At 37.1% G+C, this 26,528-nt stretch overlaps 1 protein-coding gene across 1 annotated transcript in view; it reads left to right on the forward strand.

Moving 5' to 3' along the window:
- The window catches only part of htr7c (5-hydroxytryptamine (serotonin) receptor 7c), a 42,761-nt gene extending 17,388 nt beyond the window's left edge, over window positions 1–25,373 (forward strand). The window contains exon 2 of the mRNA XM_079608084.1: window positions 23,088–25,373. Coding sequence (XP_079464210.1) covers window positions 23,088–23,835 — 748 coding nt within the window. The 3' untranslated portion in view covers window positions 23,836–25,373. The remainder of the gene's footprint in view (window positions 1–23,087) is intronic.
- Window positions 25,374–26,528: the final 1,155 nt, after the last annotated feature.

Here is a 26,528-nt window from a genome sequence, read left to right on the forward strand (position 1 = left end):
ACAGATACAATGACTCCACCGTTTCTTATCGTGTTTGGATTATATGTGGCATATGATGTCTTTAATAATTTGAAAGAGGTTTGGTAAAGGAATAATGCAACACCGTGACTATTCAGACACCAGTGGCCAACCACACTACAGGATTGGAAAAGTGCCCGTCTTCAAACCCCCCCCCTCTCATCAGAAAGGGATAAATGCGTCCTCTCGGGTAGACACATCCTTGACGGGGAACGACACTTTAACAGACACACCACGTCCTGAATTTCTGACCTGATGAACTTGCTTAGATAACAAATACCTATTTATTTATCTGCATTTTGACAATCATTAAGTGGTTTCCCAGACGCATTCCCATATAGATCTCTTTCATTGTACATTCAGATCTACAACATTGCATTTATCCATGTTCACATCATTTGTTTTTTTATGGTATAATTCAGTATTTGGTTTATTTTGATGGACCCCTTAACACATTTTGTTAACTACAAGTAAAGTTGCGATCCCAGTTCTGTGTCTGTTGTTTTGTATGGAGTTTTATTTTGAAGTACATTCTCTGTTCTCATTGTTTCCAGATTTACTTCCTGCTCTCCTTGTTGTCGTATTAGTTGTTATAGTTACCGTCATAAGTTACACCTGTCTTTAATTATCATTGATTTCTCTGTGTATTTAAGGCTATGTTAAAACGAAAATCATCTGAAGAGAAAATGTAAAAGTGGCGTTGCGTTATCACTTTTTATTCTGCGTTTAGACGAGCGTTATGGGGGGAAATCTGTGTGCATATGGTGACGCAAAAGTGTGTGAAATTTGATGTAGTATGCACTCCAGGCGGCTAGGTGGCAGTGTGAAGCACTGAAAGTGAAAGAGATGCTGACACTTTTTTTCATGTTTAATACGGTAAAGCTGCTGCTTTAACCCTCGGTGCTCTTCGCGTGTCGCTCAAAAATGACAGATTTTTTATTTATTTTTTGTCAATGAAATTAATACTATATTTTAGTTTGATAATGTTTTGTTACTTTCCTGTACTGGCGCATGCCTGTGACGTAAACGCGTACACGACGAGAGCCACCATGAGCACATTGGTGCCTTTACTGTCTTTTGCGTTTTTACCCTTTAGACGGGAACGCGACGGTGGAGCGTTTTTAAGATTTCCACTCTGGAGGGTTGTTTCACTTTTTTGCGTTTTTAAGCCCCAAAAAAACGCTGTCGCCGTCTAAACGAAAGGCACATCTGATTAAAAAAAATTACGCTTTCACCCGCGAGCGTTCTCGTGTAAACCGGGCCTAAGCTTATGCATTTTAGTTGGTCTTTGCTAGTCGTTCTTGAGTAGAAACCACAACATGACTCAGTATGTTGTAATTTTGACTTTTTATGTCATACTTATGACTTTTCATGTCAGGAACAGGAATAAAACAAATAAACAAAAGTCGTATGCTGTTGAGTGAAGTGGGGCAAGAAAATCCAACTAGATATTGAATTGGCCTTCCAAGGTGAATAAACTATGCTAATGCACCTGAGGGTAAACGAAAATGTGGCTTTACTCAGGAAATGAAATGGAGAAGTTAATGGATAAAACAGGATATACTCTAAATACCGAATGTAGTAAAAAAGAAAAGAAAAAGTAAATGTATAAATTAGATTTACTGTAAAATCCCTTACATTTATTTGTCCAGTAAGTCATATACCCCCGGTTTCACGGACAAGGCTTAAGATGTTTTAGCTGAAAACAACTTACACTGACATATAATAAAATATGTCAATGCCATTGTTTTGCCACAAGATTCACACATAGGCCTAATGTTTTTTCCCCTAATGCACATTCATAAAAGGTACTTAAATCTCCTAATTGAATGAAGGCCTAATCCTGGCTTAATCTGAGCACTGTCTCTGAAACCAGGCCACATTGTTGTGGCTTTACAGTCTATGGCATGGTTTCACAGACAGAGTTTATATTAAACCAGGATTAGGCCTTAGTTCAATTAGGACATTTAAAGGGGACCTATTATGCCCCTTTTTACAAGATGTAATAGAAGTGTCCCCAGAATGTGTCTGTGAAGTTTCAGCTCAAAATACCCCACATTTCATTTATTATACCATGTTGTAAATAACAATTTTGAGTAGAAGGAAAAACATGCTGTTTTCGTGGAATGTATCTTTAAATGGAAATGAGCTGCTGCTCCCCATCGCTTTCCACAAGACAGCGGATTCTTTACAGCCTGTGCCTCGGATACTCTGCCAAAAACGAACAAAACATCTGTTTGGTTTTGATTATCATCTCTATCGAGGTCACGCTCACGTGACATTCCTGTTCTTCATCATCATGAAAGTTTAGTATGCATTTTAAAGCCAGTCTAAACTTCTGATATATAGTTTTCTGAGCACACACATCCGAAGCACTCGCACAGAAAGCTGGATTAAAAAAAAGATAAGTGGTTGCATACACACACTACCGACACACATTTATGTCCAAACACCATGTAAAAGTAAATTTAGCATAATAGGTTCCCTTTTAGGTAGCTTTTTAAAACAAGGCTTTATAAAAAAAAAAATTATAATAATAAATAAAACATGCCTGGTGAGAATCTTGAGACAAAACAAAGGCATGACATATTTTACTAAATGAGTGCAAGTTGCTTGAACAGCTCAAACATGCATTTTAGTATAAGCTTGTCTTTGAAACGGGGGAAAGAATGCTAAACTTCGGTAGAATGATCAATATATCATAATCCTGCCAGCAGACAGATATTGGTATTAATAAATGAAGTATCATCTCCCTCTGGAAAGGACTGATCAATTGCAATAATCTGTCATGTAAAGCACATTTAATCATTTATTTAATGGTAATGGATGTCATTAAAAGGCACTAATTCAAGTTTTAATAGTGTATCGATTTTAATTGTAATGCCATGGGAAACGGCACGGTAAGCGAAGCTAACAGTATTAGATAGTTGCATGGTTATTTAAACTATTCAACTAGTGTTTTAGGATCCAGCGACACGTGCCATCAACAAAGTGAAAATAAACAAAGATCTGAGAAGTGGTTCAGAGCAGTTCTTCTTTTTGACCATGTGAGTCTTCTCTAGATGACAGGGCATCAAGTGCTTTAAACTAGGCAGTTACAATAACAAAGTATTTAGTTTTAAGACTTAAAATGTGAGATTTATTTTAAACTTTTTATCCTTTTCTTTGTGTTCCCTGAGGTCCAGTTGAAATGTTAGTTAAGGCTTTTTGTGCACTAAAAACCAGCATCATTTAGTGTTTTTATGATCATTTTCCACCCTCTATCTGGCCTTCAGAAGTAAATGGTCTGTTTTTAATGCTGTGACTTTACAACATCTATGTGAACACCCTCTTTGTACTGCTAACAAAGAGACAGTGGGTTTCCTGTCAGGTCCAAAATAGTTTTTCAGTTTGCACTCTCACACGTATATCTTCCGCCTCATAACGTTACTGACTGGACAGCGCTGAATGCTACATATGTGTTGTTGATGGACTACAGTTAAAAAGTTTGTGGTCCGTTTAAAAAAAAAAGAAGGAAATTAATATTTAAAACAAAATATTTGTATTTCAAATGGATGCTGTTCATTTGAACTTTCTATTATTCAAAGGATCCTGAAGAAAAAAAATCAATAATACCAAGCAGCACAACTGTTTTCAACTGTTTTTGATTATAGTGCAACAGCCCACTGATCAAATTCATAGTTAGTTTTATATATTTCAGGGAGGATATCTATGAAGCATTGTCCTTCCCTTTTGCATCCATGTGTATACAATATATCTTTTATTGACATATACATTCAATTACATACCTTCAATTTCACTGCTGCCTTAACAAAGACCTCAAGGTTGTTGAACTGAATTGTTCCTCCAATACTGCAGATAAACTCAAACTCTTTGACAAAACTCTGTTTAGTCACAGCACTGTTGCTCGGGAAAGAAGTACCTTCTGCAACTACAAATCTTCACGTTTAGTTTTTAGGATCTTTCACTATCAGTTTAACTGTTTGTTTAGTCATACTCCGCATGTTTCAAGGACATCTGATTGTCTAAATGTTTGTTCAACTATTTATATTCCAAATCTACTCCATTATGATAATTCAGCATGCTATGGGACACTTATGTTATCATTGGCAAGCCAGAACAGTATGTTAAGAATCTTGATAAAGATAATGGAATTGTTAAACATCAACATTCTTTAAGGCAAGAAAGATTATACTTACAGTATACCTTATAAAGCCACAGTATCATATTTGATATGAATATTTCTAAGGCCTAAACATTATCAACATTATCAAAATCAACAATCCACTACATGCAGTCTGTCATTTGATTTATAGTTTATACTTTTTAGCAAGTAAAAGCTTGACAAAAAAAATGAAATGATTTTTTTTTAAATGAAATGATTTTTGAAAACTTACTTTTGCGAACTAGACCTAGGTTTTTGGCCCAATCGGAACCGAACCAGTGCAGCAAGATTCTCTGAGTCTGATTGCCAATAATTCTTTTTTTAAAGAAGTTGCAATTTCGATACACTGTCTCTGGGCCTCCAACAATTTTTGAAGTGGGAGGAGCCACTTTTTCTAAAATGGCTATAATTCGTGACCAGAATAAGATATTTTCACCAAATTCAGCGCACATATGTAAGAGCTCATTCTGTGGTCGTTTGAAAAACCATGTGGTGACTGGCCACTTGGTCATAACATAACATGGGGAAAAAAAACTATGCAACCATAAGTCTGATTGACTTGAAAATTGGCATGCGTTGTCTTCGTCCAAGGTGCCAAGACTGCCTTTGATGACATTCGTGTTCCTCGAAAAATGCGTCTGGCGTCGGCTGATTAATTTTGAGCAGCTATCAGACAAGGTTAATGCACGATTTTTCGCACACGCCCACGACATTCATAAAGGATGAATTCCTCATTCTGAGCAACTTTGCCTCAATGTCAATCAAATCGTTCGTTAAATATTGGATATTATTTTAAAGAAGTACTTTGGCGAACTAGTCTTGACCTCGATAAAACCCCTACCGCACATTTCTCGGGACTCTCTAGGTCAATAATTATCAGAAACATGTTGAACTTTGGCCTTTCGGGTGGCTTTAGCCGGGTCATTTAGAAAATAGGCGTAGCCATGTCTACCCAAAATCAATCCTAGACGAAAACTCAGAACTACGTATCATTAGATGAACACATGTGGCACATGATTCTAAAGAAGCATGCTAACTTTTATGGAGATCGGCCCATAGGTGAGGGTATAACTGTTATTAAGGTATAAAAATGCTGTATTTCCATGGCAAATCCCATTAAATTATCCCCTGATTTGCATAGAACTTCACGAAATTGGGTGTGCGGTACATGATTCTAAAGAAGGACTCAAGTGCAGGACAATGGTATAAAAAATAAAACAAAAACTACCCCGAGGGGGATGACTTGACTTGACTTGACTTGACTTGACTTGACTTGACTTGACTTGACTTGACTTGACTTGACTTGACAGCAGGGAAACACACAGTGCACATACGACGACGAACCAGCACAGGACTGCAAACACAGGGAGAATAAATAGGGAGAGCAAACTAAGGAGGTAATGAGGGAGGACAGGTGGTGCAAATGAATCAATAATCAGGTGTCAAGATGGAAGGGTCTAGCTATCGCATTTCTCAGGAGTGAATTACCCTTCTCCATCCCCAGCTCCTCCTCTCGTTAGTCAGTATGTCATTCTGATTCCCCCTTGAATCAGAATAAATTCTCGAATTTTGTTAAAAATTAATGGTATCTGCAATACATTGATGTTGGTTCTGTTCTATTTACCCTAAGGGGGGTTATTGCTGCTCTCCCTGCTCTTATCCATGCTAGGCTGCATGGATGCGCAGGGAGTTCTTACCCAGAACAGAACCATACCGCCAATCATAACTATATGCGAATTGTCAATCGTATTTGATGATAGTGGTCCTGACAGAAAGGTTACTCATGATAAATCAAGAAAACAAGTTATTCAAAAATAAGAATAACCGTGTTGAGCTATAAAACAATGATTCGTTTTCTGTCGATAATGGTTTACAAACTATTGCTCCTGTCTAATAAAACACATAATATATAAAAGCGTCTTTGGTGTTGCCATGGTCTTTATGGAAGTAAAACCGGAAATGAAGGGCATCATTGACAGGTGACACGATGACACAAGCCGTTACACTGGTGGAAATAGCTGATTTCCCATCAAAGAAAGTCATAAATAACATTATATATAACATATATAATAAATCTAACATTGTTTTAGTGGTTTTAGGATATTTTAATAAAAAAATCGTACATATTGTACCTTCAACTTTTTAAATGTATAAGACTATATAGCTATCAAAACAACAAATTAATTAGTTGTGTTATTAAACGAAATTATGCGGAACAAGAAATCTGTTGTTGTCTTGAATTCATTGGCTAAATGAGGCATTTGGCATTCAGTGAACGGAACAATTTAAAATTGACAAAAGTAGCCTTACTCAGTACATTTATTAAGGCAATAGTTAAAAATCTGAACACATCAAGTTGCCTTGAATTTTTAAAGGGATAGTTCACGTAGAAGCTAGTTATTATAGCTAATAAAGTTTGAATATGACACGAATGCATCGCTTCGCTTTAGAAGGCCTTTATTAACCCCCTGGAGCAGTATGGATTACTTTTATGATGGATGGGTGCATTTTTTTGAGCTTCACTCCCATATAAAGCTAGAAAGAGCCAGGATATTTTTAAATATATCTCCTATTGGTCTGAAAGAAGATAGTCATATACACCTGGCTTGATGGTAAGTAAATTATGGGAAATTTTTCATTTTTGGGTGAACTATACCGTCAAGTCCCCCCTACCCTTTTCTTCTCTTTTACAGTCTATGATAGTGGCCTCCAAAAGTATTTGGACACTTACACCTCACTTAAAAATATATGAATGTAATGTATTAAAAAATACAAAATACAAAAAATACAAATAATTATATAATCACAGTAGAGCATGTTTGCTGATGCCACTTGGTTTTATGTTTCATTATACAGTATATTGTAATACTATTATTAAAAACCAAATTCATTTGTCTTCATGGTATCTAAAGCTCAGACTAGGGTTTTTGAACATGACATTTTCTAACACAAATATATTATGCATTCATCCTGTCTGTCTGGCACAGCACTAAGCATTTAGGATGACAGCTGCTGCTTGTGTGCATATTAGCAGCACTAAGGAAATTTGTTCAATTAATTATCTTAATAAATGAGGAGCTATTGGTGTTTGTCGCTAATAAACTCTGTAGGACATGTGTCATGTGACATATTTAGAGAGCAATTAGCTCCTGAATCTGCAAGCACAATTAGGTGGGGAGGTTTTGTAAGGCCTATAATAAATCAAAATAGAGCCGTTTAAATATATAGCTGCAAATGGGACTGTTGATCGATTCCCTGTGCTTTTTGTTTTCATGGATTTTCCCCAAGGACCACCAATATGTGAGCGTTTCTTTTAGCCACTACTGTCAGAAGAATAAATTTGGCAAGGAACCATCTTGCTTTATATGAAAGTGTCATTAAAATGACTTATTCTTCCTTCTAAGTCATATATTTAATATTATTCAGTTCAGTACAACTTAAGCTGTTTTTGTAATATACGTAGCCCTCAGTTTTATCAAAAGTACCTGATTTTGACTCCCATCCATCCATCCATCCATCCATCCATCCATCCATCCATCCATCCATCCATCCATCCATCCATCCATCCATCCATCCATCCATCCATCCATCCATCCATCCATCCATCCATCCATCCATCCATCCATCCATCCATCCATCCATCCATCCATCCATCCATCCATCCATCCATCCAACCAACCAAACAAACAACCAACCAACCAACCAACCAACAAATAATTGTTTAGAAATTAGACAAATCAATATGAAGTAAAAGTATAATATTTAAAGCCAACTGAAAGTTAAGTTTCAGTATTTAAATGGTTTATGCATTTATGCTAAAATTCTTTTGTCTTGCCAATATTTAGATTATTATTGCTAAAAAAAACTAATTTGTAGCATGGCCCCCTAGTGGTTTACAAAGAAAAACACGCAGTGTGTTTATCGTGCAATTTATACGCAAAAATGAGTTTTTACGTGCACGCATGGGTAAGTTAGGGTAGGTTTAGTAGTGGTGTGAGGTGCGTGTGTATTATACGTTTGGTCAAGATTAGTGGTGTGGGGTGCGTGTGTATTACACGCAATGAAGTGCGTATCAAATGCACGCGAAAAATGCGTATCATATGCACATAAAAACTCATTTCTGCGTATAAATTGCACGATAAACACAATGCGTGTTATAGACATACATTTTCATGACATCAGGCTGGTTGTACACAACTGATAAAATGAATACTTAAAAGCAATGTAAGTTAATTTGGGTAAAAAGCATAAATGTAATGTAATCAACCTTTATAAGGAAGATTTAAACAACTTTAAAGTTCAAATATCAGACAATTTTATATGAAAGAATTGTTACAGAAGCAACAACAAAATTGAGTGACGAATCGAGAGACGAATTAAAACTCTGTAATCGACAGCAGGCAGCTGTTGTCGACGGCTGAACTTGTGTTGAACTCGGATCATTCCTTTAAAAACAGGCTTGTCTTTTTAGCCAATTCTGCTAAGAGCTGTTTTATAGAGAGGCTGAGTTTAAAATTGTGCTCTTCTCCTTATAATACCATGCATCCAATGAACGCCTGAGTTCACTTAACACGTGAGTCTCCGATATATCCTATCGCTTAAATGCAGCTTCATTCCACTCAGCAACTCTCTTTAAAATGTCAGGCTTTGTGAAAAGGGTCAATCTGTTTAGGAGTTCAATCCTGGGCCATTGCCACTAAAAGGTTTACAAGTCACTTTACACAGTTGTCATACGACTGCATCTTCTTTTTCTCTCTCAGTTGATGAATGTTCTGCAAGTCAGAAACAAAGTCAAAGGCAGGTCCATCACGAGTGCTTAGGCCTCATCCAAAAAGTGCTTTTAAGCCCAAGGTTAACATGTGCAGTGAGATACAAATATGAAGTCAGTTAAAGGTGTGTAGTTGTGTAATTGAATCTGGCAGTGCTTGCCAACTGTGTCCATTACAGAAAAAAACAGCAACAGCTTCCCATATGGAAAGCTGGTTAGAAATGCGGTCAAAATCAGAGATCTCTTCCCAACTGTTTCTAGACAGCAATTGGATTAAAATGAGGCAAATCTTCTTTTAATCCTGTTAAAACATACAACTGAGACTTTACAAATCTTAACAATGCCAAAAACAATGCCAATGCCAATGCCAATGCCAATGCCAAAAAAATCAAAGATTTGTAAAGTCTGCAATCAGAAATGAAAGATTTTAATATTGTGAAATATAATTTAATATAACTCTTTTCTATTTGAATATATTTTGAAGTCCTTCTTGTGAAAAGAACAGCATTTATTTGAAACAGAAAACTTTTGTAATTCATTATACATCATAAAATTTATTTACTGTCACTTAAATCTTAAAATCTTACTGACCCTATATAAAACATTTGGGGTCAGTATATTTGTTTCATGATGAAACAAAAATATGGACCAAAGGGGAGATGTTAGTCTCACATGGAAAGAATCTTGTATTCAGATAAATATTGTCTGTCTTATTTATAATCTGAAAATAGCCAACGGTTTTGTCCCTGACCTAAATAAAAAAACCTAGCTGTAGCCTGGACAGAGACCAAACGTACCACCACTAAAGCTCCTTGGATTTGGGTATGAATTATTGAAAAATACACTGAAAGAGAATGAGGAACAAAGACAGGGATAAACAAAAAGAAAACAAATGTCATTAAATATTTTAGTAATGTTGTACAGTGAGATGATGAATCCACAGAGAGGGACTTAGAGAGAGAGTCTCATAAGGAAAACATCGCTGTAGCTTTTTTTTAATCTGGCATCACCAAAACTGTGCTGTGGTCCATTTTCCATCAAGCCTCTGCAATTCTTGGCTTTAGGCTCATTTGAGATGCCAAACAACTGGTCCTGAATGTAGACGAGAGTAGGCGGCTGCAGGCAGAGAAGTGAAAAAGGAGCTGTCAAGTCGGACAATTCTCACTTTTTGTAGTGGAATAGATACGTAAGCAAAAGCAGAAATCCTTTGCCCTTGAGATATTTTGTATTTTGCTGATGAAGTGAGTGCATTTATCTATTGTGCAGATATTTTTAGTTACAGTATGAATTACATAATTCTAAGTGAGTTACATAAGTGTGATCGCCGTGTATTTGGCACAAAATGCATCATGCACAGTAAGCTTACACCACTCCACTACAAACTTAACCGATAAGTCACATTAATTTGACAAATTAATTCACAAATTAAGTGCCATAAAATTGGCCTTTACTGTATAGAGAAAGAGAATGTCAGAAGCAATCAACATAGAGGTTAAAGTTGTAGGAGTGGAGAGATAAAGAGAGAGATGGTGAAGAAACTGTGTTGTGATGAAGAGTTTGAGCTGGAGGAGGAAGATGAAGGAGCATGGCCACACTAAATGCCTTTGCTTGACTGTTTTTTGTCCTCTGTATGTCACTCTTCATCAGTTCATCCAGAGACGGACCTGTGTGCATTTCCCTGCCATGTCTCATCATCCATTTACCCGGTCTCTGCAGCACTTTAGCATGATGGACTTTACTCTTTCTTTCTCCATGCAAGGAAGACTTTACAATAAACTAAAATGGATGGTCTCATATTACAAAAAATCAAGAGAAATGTAAAATGGCTTTCTGTAACTGTGACGATTGTGATAGGATTACTTGCAGTCGCTCTGATAAGAAGTAATAATAACAAAAATACAAAATCAGGGGTGTTCATATTAAAAATCCGTCTGTGCAATGAATAAATTTACCACAGTAGCATGCGTGCAAAACAGTTTTGCATTTGTGTGAGATAGAGCCGCTTGTGTTATGAGCATTTGTTGTGTGCTTGTAAGAGTGTGAGGTTATCTATGGCTGCACAATTGATTGACATTAAATTGAAATCGCAAAATCCCAAAGTTTTAAAGGTCCTTGATTATGATTTCACTTTTTTAACTTTAGTTAGTGTGTAATGTTGCTGTTTGAGCATAAACAACATCTGCAAAGTTACAACGCTCAAAGTTCAAAGTAAAGAAAGATATTTGCTTTTAATTCAATCGTTATTTAAGCGGCTGGTAGGAACTACACAACATTCCTCCCGGGTTAGTGACAGCAACCCTAATTGACATAAAACCCACCCCAGGAACGCGACTTAGATGATCATAACAGAATATGCTAATCAATGACTAGAAGATTAACTCCACATCAGCTGCATATATTCTTCAACTAACCATTCAGAAATGTCCAGTTGCTTTCTACTTGTTGTTACTTCTTGAGGTCTGTCCATCATTGTCTGACTCTGGTTTGAACATAAAAGGCTAACATTTCAGTGCATGTCTGTGCGAGGTAAAAAGACACAAGCTGTTGAAGCTCCGCCCTCTGTGACGAAAGCAGCACCTCATTTGCATTTAAAGGGACAGACACAAAATTTTTGCATTTTTGCTAACCTTCAAAAAGGGACAATTTTAACATGCTATATAACAATACCTGTGGGGTATTTTGAGCTAAAACATTACATACACACTGGGGACATCAAAGACGTATTTTACATCTTGTGAAAAGGACATTATACAACCCCTTTAAGTAAACATGCAAATTCATATGTTTTTCTCCAGTGCAGAGAAATGCAGCTGTTGTTTTCTCTCACAGTGGATGCAAAACGTTTCCTGACAAAAATTGAGAAATTACCATCACAGATTGTTATCATAATAATTTTTGATATGAATGACACTTTATAACTTTTTAATGATTTATAGGAAAATCAAGCAGTATTTGAGTGCTCAACCAAAACAGAGGGATGATGTTTGGATTGTGATTAGTGATAATTAAAAAAAATATATTATTTTGGCAAATAAAGCAAAAGCTTCTTTGAAAACATGTTGTGTTAAGGTTTGCATGTTGTGTGCCCTGTATGGAACATAGATGTCCTTTGTCAGTCACATTCCTGTTTAAGTGATGAACTGCCCTGCCTGTGGTTGTTTTCAGAGATGGTAACATACATTGTTTTGTGCTACAATTGTGTTGCTGGAGCTACACAACTTTTAACTTCAAAACTACATTGTTGAAAGTTTTTATTGTTTTATTTTATTTTTTATTTTCTGTTTCTGTCGTGAATCTAATGAGAATCAGAGGTCATTGAGAATAATTATAAAACACTCAAAAGTAAAAGGTCTAGATGCATTATGATAATGAGAATTTGTGGGGGAAAGGTGCCTAATTATATTTAAAATAATGTCAAAATGCAAATAATATTAATGGTCGTAAAATATGTCTTTATTATCTTTAAAGTATAAATGTGTATGTGTGTGTGTGTTTTTGTGTGTATATATTAACATTAATATAGTAAAGATAAGAAATACATATTCTAATTACCCTGCCTACAAGTTCAATTAATCCATCAAAATATGAGGAAAATATTTTAAACAAAACTCTAAACTTGGTTAAGGAATTAATCTTATAAAACTGTTATATTAAACAGCAGAATCAAAACCCATATGTTTTCCACATTTTTTTGTGATTCTCAGTATGTTATGATAGCATATTTTCAAGTTTTTTTGTTTTGTTTTTGCTTCGACATTTGAGTTTGTCTAAAAGCGGTACTTGAATATTCCACTGTCTCTCGTCCCAGACACAAAAAGATGAATCCTACTTTTAAAAATGAGCCAAATAGAGATCACTTCACCGCTCTTCTGCAACATAGTGGAAGGGTTAATCCTCTCCATTAACCCGGCCTTAATGTACATCACAGACCACAGAATGCCCTAAGTAATAGCGCTAATGAGAGAAAGAAACTAAGAGCCAGGAATTTTCTAGAAGCTCATCGAGTCGTTTCCTCTCACTCCTCACTCCTAGACATCTGAAATGTTGACTCAACGTGAGAAAAAAAATCATAGCTATTTTTAGGGTACTTTCATTCTAGTGGCTCCCATGGTTACTATATAAAACTGGCATTTAGACGTTTTTGAAAAGTCATGGATGCAATTTAAAACAATGAAAGCAGAAAAAGGTTTGATGCTAAGTGGAAGAGTTCAGATTCTCCTTTCCATGCACGAAGAAGAATGTTGTGTTATAATAAACCCTCAAGATTTAGAATGATAACAACATGAAGTCCACGATTTGAGATTTGCCAAATAAACAAAAGCATTGCCAAAAACTAAAACCTTAAAGGTGCACTGAGCTTTGTACAACATTAAAAGAATTGCATGTCAAGAAATCACTGGAACTTTTGACAAATACAGTAATACAGCCACATGAGATCTGTATATGATTAGTGTACCCTGAACCTCTTCTAGCCTTCTACCTCAAAAGAACTCATAAGGTCTCTCATAAGACCTTTTTTTTTTTCATTTTGAAGTGGAAAATTGTACATGTTGTTCAATGGATTACATGGAAAGGTCAGACTGCATTTTCCATATGACCTAGAATTATGATTAAAATTATTCTAGCCTTGAAAACTCCTGTGCCCTCAGTGTCATTACATAAATAATGGCCATGTTATTTACACGACCTGCAGACCTCTACGTTGCCCTGGGAGTCATAAACCAATGGGTGTTTGACTGCTAAGCTGCTTAAAGGGATGTTGGAATCATTTACTTTATGCAGCTGATGGTGTCTAAGCCAGAGCTGGTGCCATGGAGATTCAGATCTGCATGGTTGAGTTGTCACTGCATATTGGATATAGCGCTTCAGGAATTTTAAATCAGTGTTGTACATGTACTTAACTACATATTCCTTATGTAACTTGTCCTACTCGACCCACTCCGAGCGGGATTCGATTGCCTCCTTTACACTCACCCACCTAAACCTCACTCCAATCCGGGTCACGGCACCAAATGTAACTGGTCCTACTGATAAAGACCACAGACTACAGTTAAATCGTAAAAATTTAAGATGAAACGCTTGTATTCCTAATTTGTAAGTTGCTCATACAAAAAATGTGAAACAAAAGAGAAATTATCTTAGAGGAAGCTTAAGATAATTATACAGGTAAAATTCTAAGAAAAACAAATACTCAAGGACAACGGGTGAATCACAGGACCAAAGAAGAATGAAGTATTTCATAGAGCTGTGTAATAAATTAAAATATTCCAACATTGGAAGTGATAATATTGACTCAGAAACCGCTTGAATGGATTCAGTGAGTTTATTCAGAGAAGAATTTGTCTGATTGATTCAAGTGCCCTGTCAGCTCGTTAGCCTTTTTGAATGAATCATTAAAAGGACTGAATCAAAAGAGTAATTTATTAATGAATCAGACTACATTAACTACACTAAAATACTTCATTTATTTTCACTTGATTTACTAAAAAGAACTGGTTCATTCATAGGAGTCATTTGCTTGTGAATCGGACTACACAGGAACAAATTACTCTTATAAACCAGTGAATAAAAAACATATAGCACAAATAAAAAGAACCAGCTCATAAAAGTAAAGGACTACTCAATAGATTTAGTTTTTTGACATTCGTGGTATAAGCCTTAGTTTGATTGCTTCTCATTTAATATTGATTGTAAACAAACTGTAAAATATGACTTATTTTACCGTGGGGATGTCGACTCAGCAGTCGTGGTTTAGACTAGAAAAGTGGTGCAGGAAACACTGGAGCAAAACATCAATCTTGGAATTTTTAAGTCAGCATGAAATGGAAGTTGTGATCATTTTTTCTTCCCTATTGTGACGTTTATTTGAGTGAAATGGCTTCTCGAACAAGAAAAAATGTAGGTTGGACTAGATTCGGCAGGAATTGATTGGATCGTTGTGGTTTGCTATTGCTGTGATGTCATGTGAGTGACTGTCACAGAATCAGCCACACTCTCAGCACCAGATTCATACTCATGATCACAATCACCTGATTACTGATCAGCACCACCTGCACTCAATCATCACAGTCACCATATAAGCCTGCACACCCCCAGTTCACTATCTGGGGAGCGTTTCCCAAAAGCACCGTTAGCCAACTATTGTCGCAAGTTCTGTCGTTATCAGCATAGTTCTCTCGAACTGTGGTTAGAAGTATAGTTCCGGTATTTAACACGTTGAGTCTATTTTGTAGTTTGTTTTGGATGAACAAGAGTGGTGGACAAAGACATTTTGACAATAGTTCCTGTCTCGACTTTTTGACTATTTTAGAATTGCCAATGACCGCTTTAGAATGGAAGTCTATGGCCATGCACAAACATGTCCTTAAAACAACCCTTAACGTTAGTTTTTAAAACTGCAACTCACCGAGTGGTTAGTGGTGTTCGTTGATCTTCCAAAACAAGTAGCGTAGCGAAATACAGTTTTTGTCGTGTTTTATTTGGCATTTTGTTAAATCCCATTGATTTCCGTTGGAGGACTCATTGCTCGTTGATATTACTCCGCTACCGGAAACGGAAAGGGGGTTGTTTACATTTGGTTGTAGTCTTTTATGGTCTTTTCGCTCGGAGTGTGCCAACGCTTCAGACTCAAATATAGAGCGGAAGTTTATACGCGGTTGTGAGGTATCTGAAAAAATAGTTCCACTATAGAAAAGTAAACGGATTGAAATCATACATTGCACTGATATATTTGTTTTTAAACTAATATATAAATCATCAATGAACACCACTAACCACTCGGTGAGTTGAACAGTTTTGAAAACGAACGTTAAGGGTTGTTTTAAGGACATGTTTGTGCATGGCCATAGACTCCCATTCTAAAGCGGTCATGGGCAATTCTAAAATAGTCAAAAAGTCGAGACAGGAACCATTGTCAAAATTTCTTTGTCCACCACTCTTGTTCATCCAAAACAAACTACAAAATACACTCAAAGTGTTAAATACTGGAATTATCCTTTAATATGTGGACTCAATAAATCCTTATCTTGAGCCAAATAAGCACGCTAACGTTCAGTACAATCTATATATTTTTTTTTTATAAAACATACAAATGTCATATACGTATTTTAGTATGCCAAGAGATTTAAAGTGTCGTTTTTGAAGAGTGTGCATGTGCGTACGTGCTCTAGTATGTAAGAACGAGCCTATGATTGAATCTGGAAATAAAGCAAAATAACTGAGAAAAAAATAGAAATAGTCCTCAGATGCCATGTCTGTAATTTATTGCGAAACATCTAGCATTAATTCGAACTCAAACAGATTAATTAAAAGTAGTTATTACTCCACCACATGCGTGACATCATTAACCAACGTGGTTGAACTACCAATTTGCGACGATACGGTTTCGGGGAAAAGTAGTGACTAGCTAGTTGATTTCTGATGCATTGTACTATGGTAGTAAAGCAGCGAGTTATGTCGTTGTACTGGAAACACACCCCTGGTATTGTTGTTCATTCCTGAACACTTACCTGAAATACCTACCTGTGGAATCCTCTCTCGAACTGCACAACCATCCAGTCCTCCAGTCACTTCTCTGATCTACCTGAAGCTGATAAAAACTGTCATTTCACAGCCAGTATCACGCCGACTATATTCTCTCCAGTTACTCACCTACTTTAATAAACTCTGTTTAGATTTGACCTTGTCTGCACTCCTCTGTTTCGTGACAGTGAACACGTCATCAGAGAAAAGAAGAGGCGTTGCTGCAAGAGGGAGGGGAAGTTATTCAGTATCATTCATACCTGGTCTTATACTAACAGTGCAGAGCCATTCTAAACTCACCAGCTTTGTGAGTTCAGTACGACCCCAGCAAGAGTGGAAACTGCACAGAGATTAAATTTAGATCTCTATGGAAAGCACGTTCTTGCGTAAGTATCTCCTGGGAGCAGGGGTCATGGCAATGAGAATCCTTCATCAAACCTTTAAGGGCTGTAATCTTATGCTCTTTTAAGTTGCGATTTAGCCACAACAGAACCAATGGCACCATCAAGGTCAATTTCCTCAGCAGCAGAAGTGGCAATAATATAATTGATTTTTTTTTGTTCATGCATTTTTCTCAAATTCTGCGCTTCAGCTCAATTCAACTTGAGTGGGTGCTGATTGGTTCAGAGCTGCTCAGACAAATGCAATTTGCACCACCATGCTCTCGTCTCGCTGTAGTATGCCCCTGATGTGAACTTGTGTGTTTTTTTAGAATACTGAATGTCTCACTTCACTCTCATTCGCCTCTCAATCATCTTGTAAAGTACCACACATTGAGCAGAATTCTGGGAACCGAGATTGAGGCGAGTAAATACATCTACACAATGGTTTTGGTAAAGAAGTTACACTTGTCATTTATATACTTTACTTTCTTCTATTTCATTTTAAAGGTTCACACAAACATGAAAGTTGTCATTTGCTCAACCTCATGTTGTCCCAAACTTGCATTATTTTATTTCTTCTGTGAAACACAAAAGGAGATGTTGAAAATGAATAATGACTCATGCACTTTATTCCAAGTCTTGTGCAGTCATATGAAATTTAAGTCGTTAGTCACTGAAAATCTTTCCCTCTGATTGTCAAATCTCATCAGTATGATCTGAATATGCGCATATTCAAATTTGATGCATCACAATCACTGACAAAACACATGTAATTTGCCATTATTGACGTCAAACCTGGCGTGGCATCTGGATGAGGCATATTGAATATACATGCAAACGTGAATGAGATTTAAGAGCTGTGAAGGAAAAGCTTAATGTCGAGAAGAATTGGAATATAGTTCATAAGAATGGACTATGATTTTATCAGATTTTGGCTTAATATCTTTTTGAGTTTCATGGAAAAATGTCGTAAAGGTTTGGAACGAAATGAGTGAGAATAAATGATGGCTTTTATTTAGCACTTTAATTTGCCAAAGCTATATGCAGAAATCACACTCCAGATTTAAGTTGGCATGAAAATTTGATGTTGCGATAATCTTTTCTTCCCTGTACTGACCAAGTGTGCCACACACATCCTGAAAAGTGAAGGCAAAGTATTTCGATCGCCCTCCCGTGGTGGGTGGCTGCAGTAAAGGTCTTATAGGTCTCAGTATAGGGACGCGAGCCAAACAAAAATTACATTTTAAAAAATTAAATCAAAGATGGTTTCTGGCATTTTAGGTAGTTCTCATCACGCAGACGTATGTTAAAGTGTTCGGTTTCCCAGTAAGTTTAGTTTTAGTTAGTTATTTGATGCTATAAAACGGGGTGTAATGTCATGATTGTCAGCTGTGCTTGCAATTGAGTGTGCAGGAGCTTTATATATTTAATATAATGCATTGCTTACAATATGTTGCTATTTATTACACAACAGGAGTATAAAAGACTGATGAGTTGATTGCCTCTTTGGATACTGATACATTTGTACCCCCGATGCCTAGAAGCTCAGAGCTGAGGACAAGAAAACCAACAAGCTGAAGAAAAGAAGCCCAGAGTTGACTACAACTTTGATTGAAAGCGTGATTATTGTATTTCATACTTTAATGAAGTTTCATTTGCCTTCACATTTTTGTGCATTATATTAAAGGGCACCTATTATGCAAAATTTACTTTTACATGGTGATTGAACATAAATGTGTGTTGGCAGTGAGTGTACACAACCACCCTATAATGATAAAAATCCAACCAGTGTTTTTTTTTTTTTTAAATCCCCATAAATCATAAGCACTGTGAGTTTATGGATATGCTTTAATGCACACTCCTTATACTGTTTATTCTAACAGTGATTTTCTGCAGTAAAACTAACGCTTCATCTTTTGTGTGATGTACAATAAACTTAATTGAACTCATCAGTATATTTCGGACATCATTCAGACGAGGTTTACTAGCAGGCTTGTATTAATAGTGGAGCAGATGGCATATAAGTTTTAAACGTAATTAAAATTAATAAACATACCTGTTCTATCTCTATTCAGCATATTCTCTAGCTCTGTGGGCATTATTGTCCGACTCAAACACCGTTACTGTGAGTTTCTGTTTTGATTGTCCTGGCTCTGAGTGCTGTGAGCTGGTTAGGCTCCGCCCCCTGTGCGTGGAATCGCATCTCATTAACTTTTAAAGGAGACACACTAAAACGGAGCGTTTTTCTCAGCCCCCCAAAAATGACAATTTAAACATGCTGTAAAAAATGAGCTGTGGGGTATTTTGAGCTAAAACTTCACATACACACTCTGGGGACATCAGAGACGTACATCTTGTGAAAAGGGGCATAATAGGTGCCCTTTAAGAAAAGTAACCAATTGAAAGAAATGTAATTGATTAAATCAAAGCCTCGGTATGCAGTTTTTGTATAGTGTTGTAAGTAAGAACATTCTACAAAAAAGTCTTCTGACTAAACTGTAAGCAATTTAAAATGCTTATAATTTCAGCCAGACTTGACTTACTCTTCCTAACCGGAGAATAATAATAAAATTAAAGGTTTTAAAATCAAAGTAGGGGAGAGGCGGGACAGTTGAAACACTTTTCAGATAAACGTCATTTTCTACGATAAGGTTACAGATAGATTTTTTGTGTGTGTGTGTGATCAACAACTCACATATGTGTTCTCTTAGTATCATGTGTTATTCGGTACAAATATAGAATGATTTAAGTAAAAATTGACTTTGATCGGTAGTTGTGCTTTGTTTCAATCGTCCCGCCTGAGCGGGACGGTTGCAACACAGGGGTGGGACGGATGAAACATAACAGTTTAAACGGCAACTATTTATCTAATGCTTGTTTTTATGAACAACACCTGACAAGTAACTTGTGTACATATTGTTACAAACATATTTTGTCATTTATTTTAATTTAAAGGCTCATTTTAACCATTTTGTTCTATCACCCATTAAACATAGGCGATAAGCCTATATGCGCATTTTGTGTAATCTTTCTAATAGGCTATTTTGACGAAGACAGACAAATCCGTTTACAATTAATTATCTTATACTTCTTCCTTGAGTCATATCGAGTGTTTACTAGTTGAATAGCCTTAACAGCGGTTTTCCTATGACCAGATTTAACTGGCAGGAGGCGCTGTTTCATCCGTCCCGACAGCGCATCCCGACAGTTAAACCTGTTTTTCCCTTAAACTAAAAAACTTTGATATTGCACACTTAAGGGTGTGTTACAATACTAATACACCTGCCGTATTATCATTACAATGGCACATGAAACAATAAATACAACTTGTCAGTCAAAAAAAAGTACCGCACGAAAGAATTCACTTACTGCACTCAAAAACAGCTTTCCGGCTTTAAATCCAAAACGGCATGACGTAAAGAAGAAATGTTTTCGCGGGTCTGGTAGGCATTGCGTGTTATACGTGCTGACGAAATTTGACGTACATGACGTGAGTGGTTTTCAAGATAGGCCCTGTCCCAAATGGCGCACTTGATGTGGACTTTCGGTCTCGTGGACTTAAATTGCGCGTGCTCGCTGAGTCTACGAGTCCGTAGACCGTCCCATTCATCATTTTAACACTCTGAAGTGTGCTCAGCAGCGCCCCCTTTGTACCCTTGAAGCGGTCTTCCGCGAAGCCCGCATAGATGCAGGCTTCACGCACTTTAACTACCCAGGAATCCTTGCGAATTTGCGAAAGGCCAATCAGACAACGAATGGGAGGAGCTTTCGCTCACGTTAACATGGATGAGAAGAAAATATTTAAGTGTAAATATCATTATGGTTTTTATGACCTATGTGTACATTTTACCAGTTATTACCTAGGCTACAGTTTATCAAACATTATGATCATCAACCAGTGGTTGATGTCTCAAACATAAATATAAACATAAATAGCGCACTGAATAATAGGCTATGATAGCATTATGATTCATTAAATAAATATAACCGAATGTCAGGGCTTTACTGAGTCATATGTAAATGTAGAAATATAATATTTAAACAACAACCAGACCATCTTCCTATTTCCGGTGTGGCGATCGAGTCTGTCCCAAAAATACCTCTCAATGCGCCCTCGTGGACTCGTGCCAAGGGCCATATAAGTCTGCACTACATGACGTGACCAAAGTGTGGACTCTGAGGAAGTCCACAAGTCCGGAGTGTGCCATTTGGGACAGGGCCAAAATCGCAATGTTTCATCCGTCCCGCGTTTCAATCGTCCCGGCTCTCCCCTACACACCGCAAAACACACTAAAGCAGTGTTAGAGACAATTATATGTAATTAGAAGTGATTAATTGAGTGATAAAGGAGCATTATTGAAGACATCTGGTGATAACAAGCAGAATCACTGAAGAAAAGAGAAACACAAGAACTACAACTGACTTCCAGCCACAGTTTTTGATGAAATCAACTGACGATAAAAGACATCAGCCTGCGATTTCACAGACAAGGTTTAAGCCTAGTTCTAGACTAAAACGCATGTTTGAGCTGTTTTAACTGAAAGCAACTTGCACTGATATAGGCTATCTTAAAATATGTTAGTGTCATTTTTTTTGTCTCAAGACCAGTAATGGTTTTTTTTCCTAAGGCACGTTTATAAAAGCTACTTAAATGTCCAAAGTGAACTAAAGCCTCATCCTGGCTTAGTCTAAGCCCTGTCGGTGAAACAAGGCCTAGATCTCAAGATCTAAGCAGAAGGGGAATTATAGCTCCAAAAACAGCATTGCAGCTTCACTTATTACTATTGAGAATTATTGAGAATGAACAGAGATTTAAATGTTGATGTTTTATTAAAAATAATAGTTTGGTTTGCAGTCACCATTGTGGTGATTGGTGTTTGCTTTAGTTGGGCTCTTGCATTGCATTCTGGGAGCCACCATAGCATAAAACTTTTGGATCATAGCATGCTTTGCGGCATGAAGCATGCATGTCACCATTGTTGAATTCAGATAGTTCTTGATGTCAGTGTGTCCAAATGATTTTTTTTTTTTTTTTTTTTACGGTTTCAACGGTTTTTAATACTCTTCAGATTACCACAACACTGTTTAATATCAAGAGATGTGCAGTCACAGTGCTACTATCATCAATGAGGTTATATTCACGTCAATTTCAAAATCAGAGATTAGACTCTGAATAAGATAGTGAATGAGACATCTTTATCATCTATAAGTAGCCGACATCGTCTTATCACATTTTCTCTGGCTGTGCTTGCCATAACAAATACAGTAGCAACCAGAGAAAAACTTTCATTAAAGAATCAAGAGTGAAAATGCCCAAAGCAAACATGGATCATCACTGACATTGACTCTACACCAACCTATTATTTTCAATAAAACATCAACATCAACATCTAAACCTCAATTAATTATTAACAATTCTTAACTCTTTAGTAATAAAGAGTAAAAAAAGAAGAAGCTGGGAATGATGTTTTGGAGTTGTTTAATCCTCCTCTGCAGAGATCTTGAAAGGTTTAATGTCTTCCTTTATCTTGAGTGGATTTCATCTGTCTGTGGCTGAACTCAGTTATTCGTGTGTTTCTCTTTCATTCAGGGATTCTGCATGTTATCACCAGGTTTAATAATGAGCTTGATTGAGCTTTAATAATACTCAATCATCACTCAATTAATCACTTAATTATCTAATTAACTCTAACACTGCTTCAGGGTTACTTTTAACTCTCTGCTGGTGGTTTCCATATACACACTAATTTACACCTAGGGTGGCTTGAGGGTAATAGTCGACAACGTAATAGTCAACGATCATTACTGGGATATTGGATACATGGCTTCATTTTCTACAGTGGACGGAAGCAGAGTCAGTTTTTTAAAAAGTCTATGATTGGGACATATATCCGAGTGAAATGGCTTTTCCTACAATAAAAAAAATAAAGTTGGGTGGGACTTAATTTTGTCAATAGGGAATTGATTGGATCATTGGATGGTTGTGGTTTGCTATTGCTGTGTGATCTCATGTGAGTGACAGGTTGTCCCGCCTTCGCGCCAGTAAACCCGTCATCATAGAAGAGATATCGCTGCAAGACTTATTTTGATTAGATTACGAGGGCACATGAATTTTTAAAAAATAGATCATTTATAATAAATACTGCCATATTCCATAAAAAACAAGAATTTTAAATTTTGAATTCAGTGACAATCTCATCATAATGTCTTATATCTGTTTGTTTGATCGCAGGTATCTTGGAATCACCCGCCCTTTGACCTACCCTGCTCGTCAAAATGGCCAATTGATGGCGAAGATGATTTTTGGTGTGTGGCTTGTGTCGGCCTCCATCACACTGCCGCCATTTTGCGGCTGGGCGAAGAACGTTAACACGGCTGGCGTTTGTCTAATCAGCCAGGAATTCGGCTACACCATCTACTCCACCGCCGTGGCCTTCTACATCCCTATGATCGTCATGCTCTTCATGTATTACAAGATCTTCAAGGCCGCCAGAAAAAGTGGCGCCAAACATCGTTTTACTGACTTTCCCCGTCGGGAACGCCTGGAGACCGTTGCCAGCGAAGCCCTGAGGATGCATGGCCTAAAACCTCAACACACACCTGGCGTAGCTGAGGAGTGCGCTGCTCTTTCTCGTTTTCTCAGCCGTGAACGACAGAATATCTCAATTTTTAAGCGAGAGCAAAAGGCAGCTACGACATTGGGCGTGATAGTTGGAGTTTTTGGCATTTGTTGGCTGCCATTTTTTCTTCTATCTACAGCGAGACCCTTTATATGTGGGGTCAAGTGTAGTTGCATACCAATATGGCTGGAGAGGACGCTTCTATGGTTTGGATATGCCAATTCACTAATGAACCCCTTCATTTACGCTTTCTTTAACCGGGACCTGCGCTCCACTTACAGGGATTTGCTTCGTTGCAGGTACCGGAACATAAACCGGCGACTGTCGGCTGTAGGTGTGCATGAGGCACTGCGGGTTTAAGGTATAGTGATGATAAAGGATGTAGTCTGGCCCAATTTTGGTTTACACAAAGCCGAACAATGTGCATTGCTACATCCACTTATTGTTTTTTTATAGATAAAATGTGAACAATAAACAGAATCACAGCCTCATATTTCTTCAGAACACTCATATTTCTGTTCCATTAAGGCACTGGTTTGGTCAGTAGATGTGTGTTTTTTCCCCCATGAGACAACAAAGTATACCATATTAGGCCTGATTTCACTGAGGATTAGATTTACTAAAATACTTGGCAAACAATTCAGCACTGATTCTTCAGACAAAACAGGTTACAGAACTGAGAAAATATGCATTAAAAAAGACTTTGATTTTGTTGAATTCATTAAATAATCATTTAGAGTGAATTCAGGTAAATTGGGACACTTTAAATTATAAAAGTTGACCGAAATTACCAGAAATTTGCACAGCTTGCATAAAATAGTGATATCCTAAAATTATAGCAACAGTACGTTTGCTATTTCTGTCTATAAATTCACAGCAATCATTTTTTGCTGTCATGGGTCTGATTATAGGGATGCTCCTGGCCGTTATTTTCTCAAAGCTGTTCATTTTCTCATCACAATAGATTCCACAATATGACACAAAAGTGTAGCCTAAATCTTCACACTTGCTTCCTTAGTTTGTATTTAGCCAGTCATTGGTTAAAGCTACTGGTTCATTTATCTGCATTAAGCTGTGATTATATTGATTTCCCTCCACATGTGAGTGTTCTGAAGAAGTATGCGGCCACTTTAAAGCAGATGTTCTGTACATATCAGGCGACCGAGTCTCCAGAGGAGGAAAAATAAGGGCTCGTGGGCAGTTGTCACTATGAGGCTTGACTGATATTGGAAATCCATCAGAATGTGTGTGTGCGAGAGCGTGAATCCCTGCCTAGAAACAACAAGAGACAGGACACTCACCTTGCTTTTCCGATGATTCAGTCCATCTATTTTAAGAACTTTAAGAACATGGAATAGCCGGCTGTCTTTGATGGAACATCTGACTCAGTGAGCCTTTGTGAATATGCTGTGATCTGGCATTGTCAGTTTTCTACCCATTTTTTGACCTGATGTGGCAATTGGAAAAGACTTCCAATGCCTTTAAGTGTCTTCTCAACCATGAATAACTAAACTTGTGGTAAGCAACATTTACTGAGGACTGAATTCCTGTTAAATCTCAAGTCTTAATTACTCTTAAAAGATACATTATTGACTGAAGAACTTGATGTGGTTGTTTACACACGGAGATCTAGAGGTGAAATGTTTTTGATGTACAGTTGTATATGTGTGTTGCCAAATCTTTGTGAGAAGCTTACAAAGTGTTTCTTGTCACAGATTTTAACCCTGCACCAGAAACATTGAAATTGCCTGTGCATTTTTGTGTATTACCTTTTCCGAACAACGACAACACAAAGTGTTTTGCCAAGATCATTAATGTAAAGCAAAGTAAAGAGGGAAATGAAGAAAGTTAAAGAAATGAAATAAATTAGAAGAAAAAGAAACCAAGGTACTCTTTTTGACAGTTTTGACTTCTTTAGGGTATTTCTATAAGGAAATTCTCATTCTGATCATCAATGTGTCTTTGCTTCATTCCACAGAATTAACTTACTGTGCTGTACCTGTGGGTTGCACATGATTTATTGCAATGATTTGTGGAAATTACAAAAATGGCTGGGCATCTAAGAACATTTGTAAACATTAATGTAGCATTTGTGCATGTTTGCCTGAAACTGAAGGCTGCCAGTTACTGATGCACTTTTAAAATATAATATAAATTGATTATATATCGGAAAACCCTTTTAAGGGTGCTTTCACACTAGAGCTTCTGATGCGGACCCAAATTTGTTTGACTCAGAGTTCGGTTTGTTTGGTTGGATTGGAAAATACAAAAACTAACAATTGACCCTTCGCAGGGAGTTTGATTGACAGGTGATCTGATCAATCATACTTCGCCATCCACCATTTTGTCCGACAAAGCAGTCAGGAGAGTTAGTAGATTAACATGGGAGGATTTGAACTTGAAAAATGGAGTGTACTGACGCCTTTCTGCGGTTAAAACAACATTCCTTCTTATGTTCATTCATGTTTATTTTATGCTATAAATTAACTAGAAGGAAGAGACGATCGGTTCACGAGCAGCTTTAACTGAGGCTCTACAGCGATCTTTCAGGCAGATGAAAGAGCCACAAAGTGGTTTTATTGTTTAAATTTCTTTAAAAAAATGACCAAATTTGAAAGTTGAGACTTTGTTTAATATCAAAAGTAACCTGGTCTGTCCTGTCTGTCAGTGTGTTGTCAGTGTCCTCTCTGCTCCGCGATGTGTTTTTCACTGCGTGAGAACATGGTGTGGCGTGAAAGCGGCGTAGCTTGTCGGACATAGCAACAGTAACTAAAGGGGGCGGGTCTTTGCGAACAGTCAATTGGCTTTCCTTTTAGTTCATTAGTTGGAATTTGAACTGAATTGGGCAAAACACACAGGAAGTTAAATGGCAAGAAGTGTTGAAATTCAATGAAACACATTCCAGGAAATGAGGTGTTGTTCCATGTTCAGTCACACTTACTACAGAATAATGCTTCTAATTGCTGCATGTTTGTGAAATACTTTCGGAAAACAGAGCCTATTTGGTGTATCTCTTGCTAAACATTCATTGCAGACAGACTTGAGTGCCGTTT

This window comes from Phoxinus phoxinus (assembly GCF_949152265.1).
Source record: "Phoxinus phoxinus genome assembly, chromosome: 3".
NCBI lineage: Eukaryota > Metazoa > Chordata > Actinopteri > Cypriniformes > Leuciscidae > Phoxinus > Phoxinus phoxinus.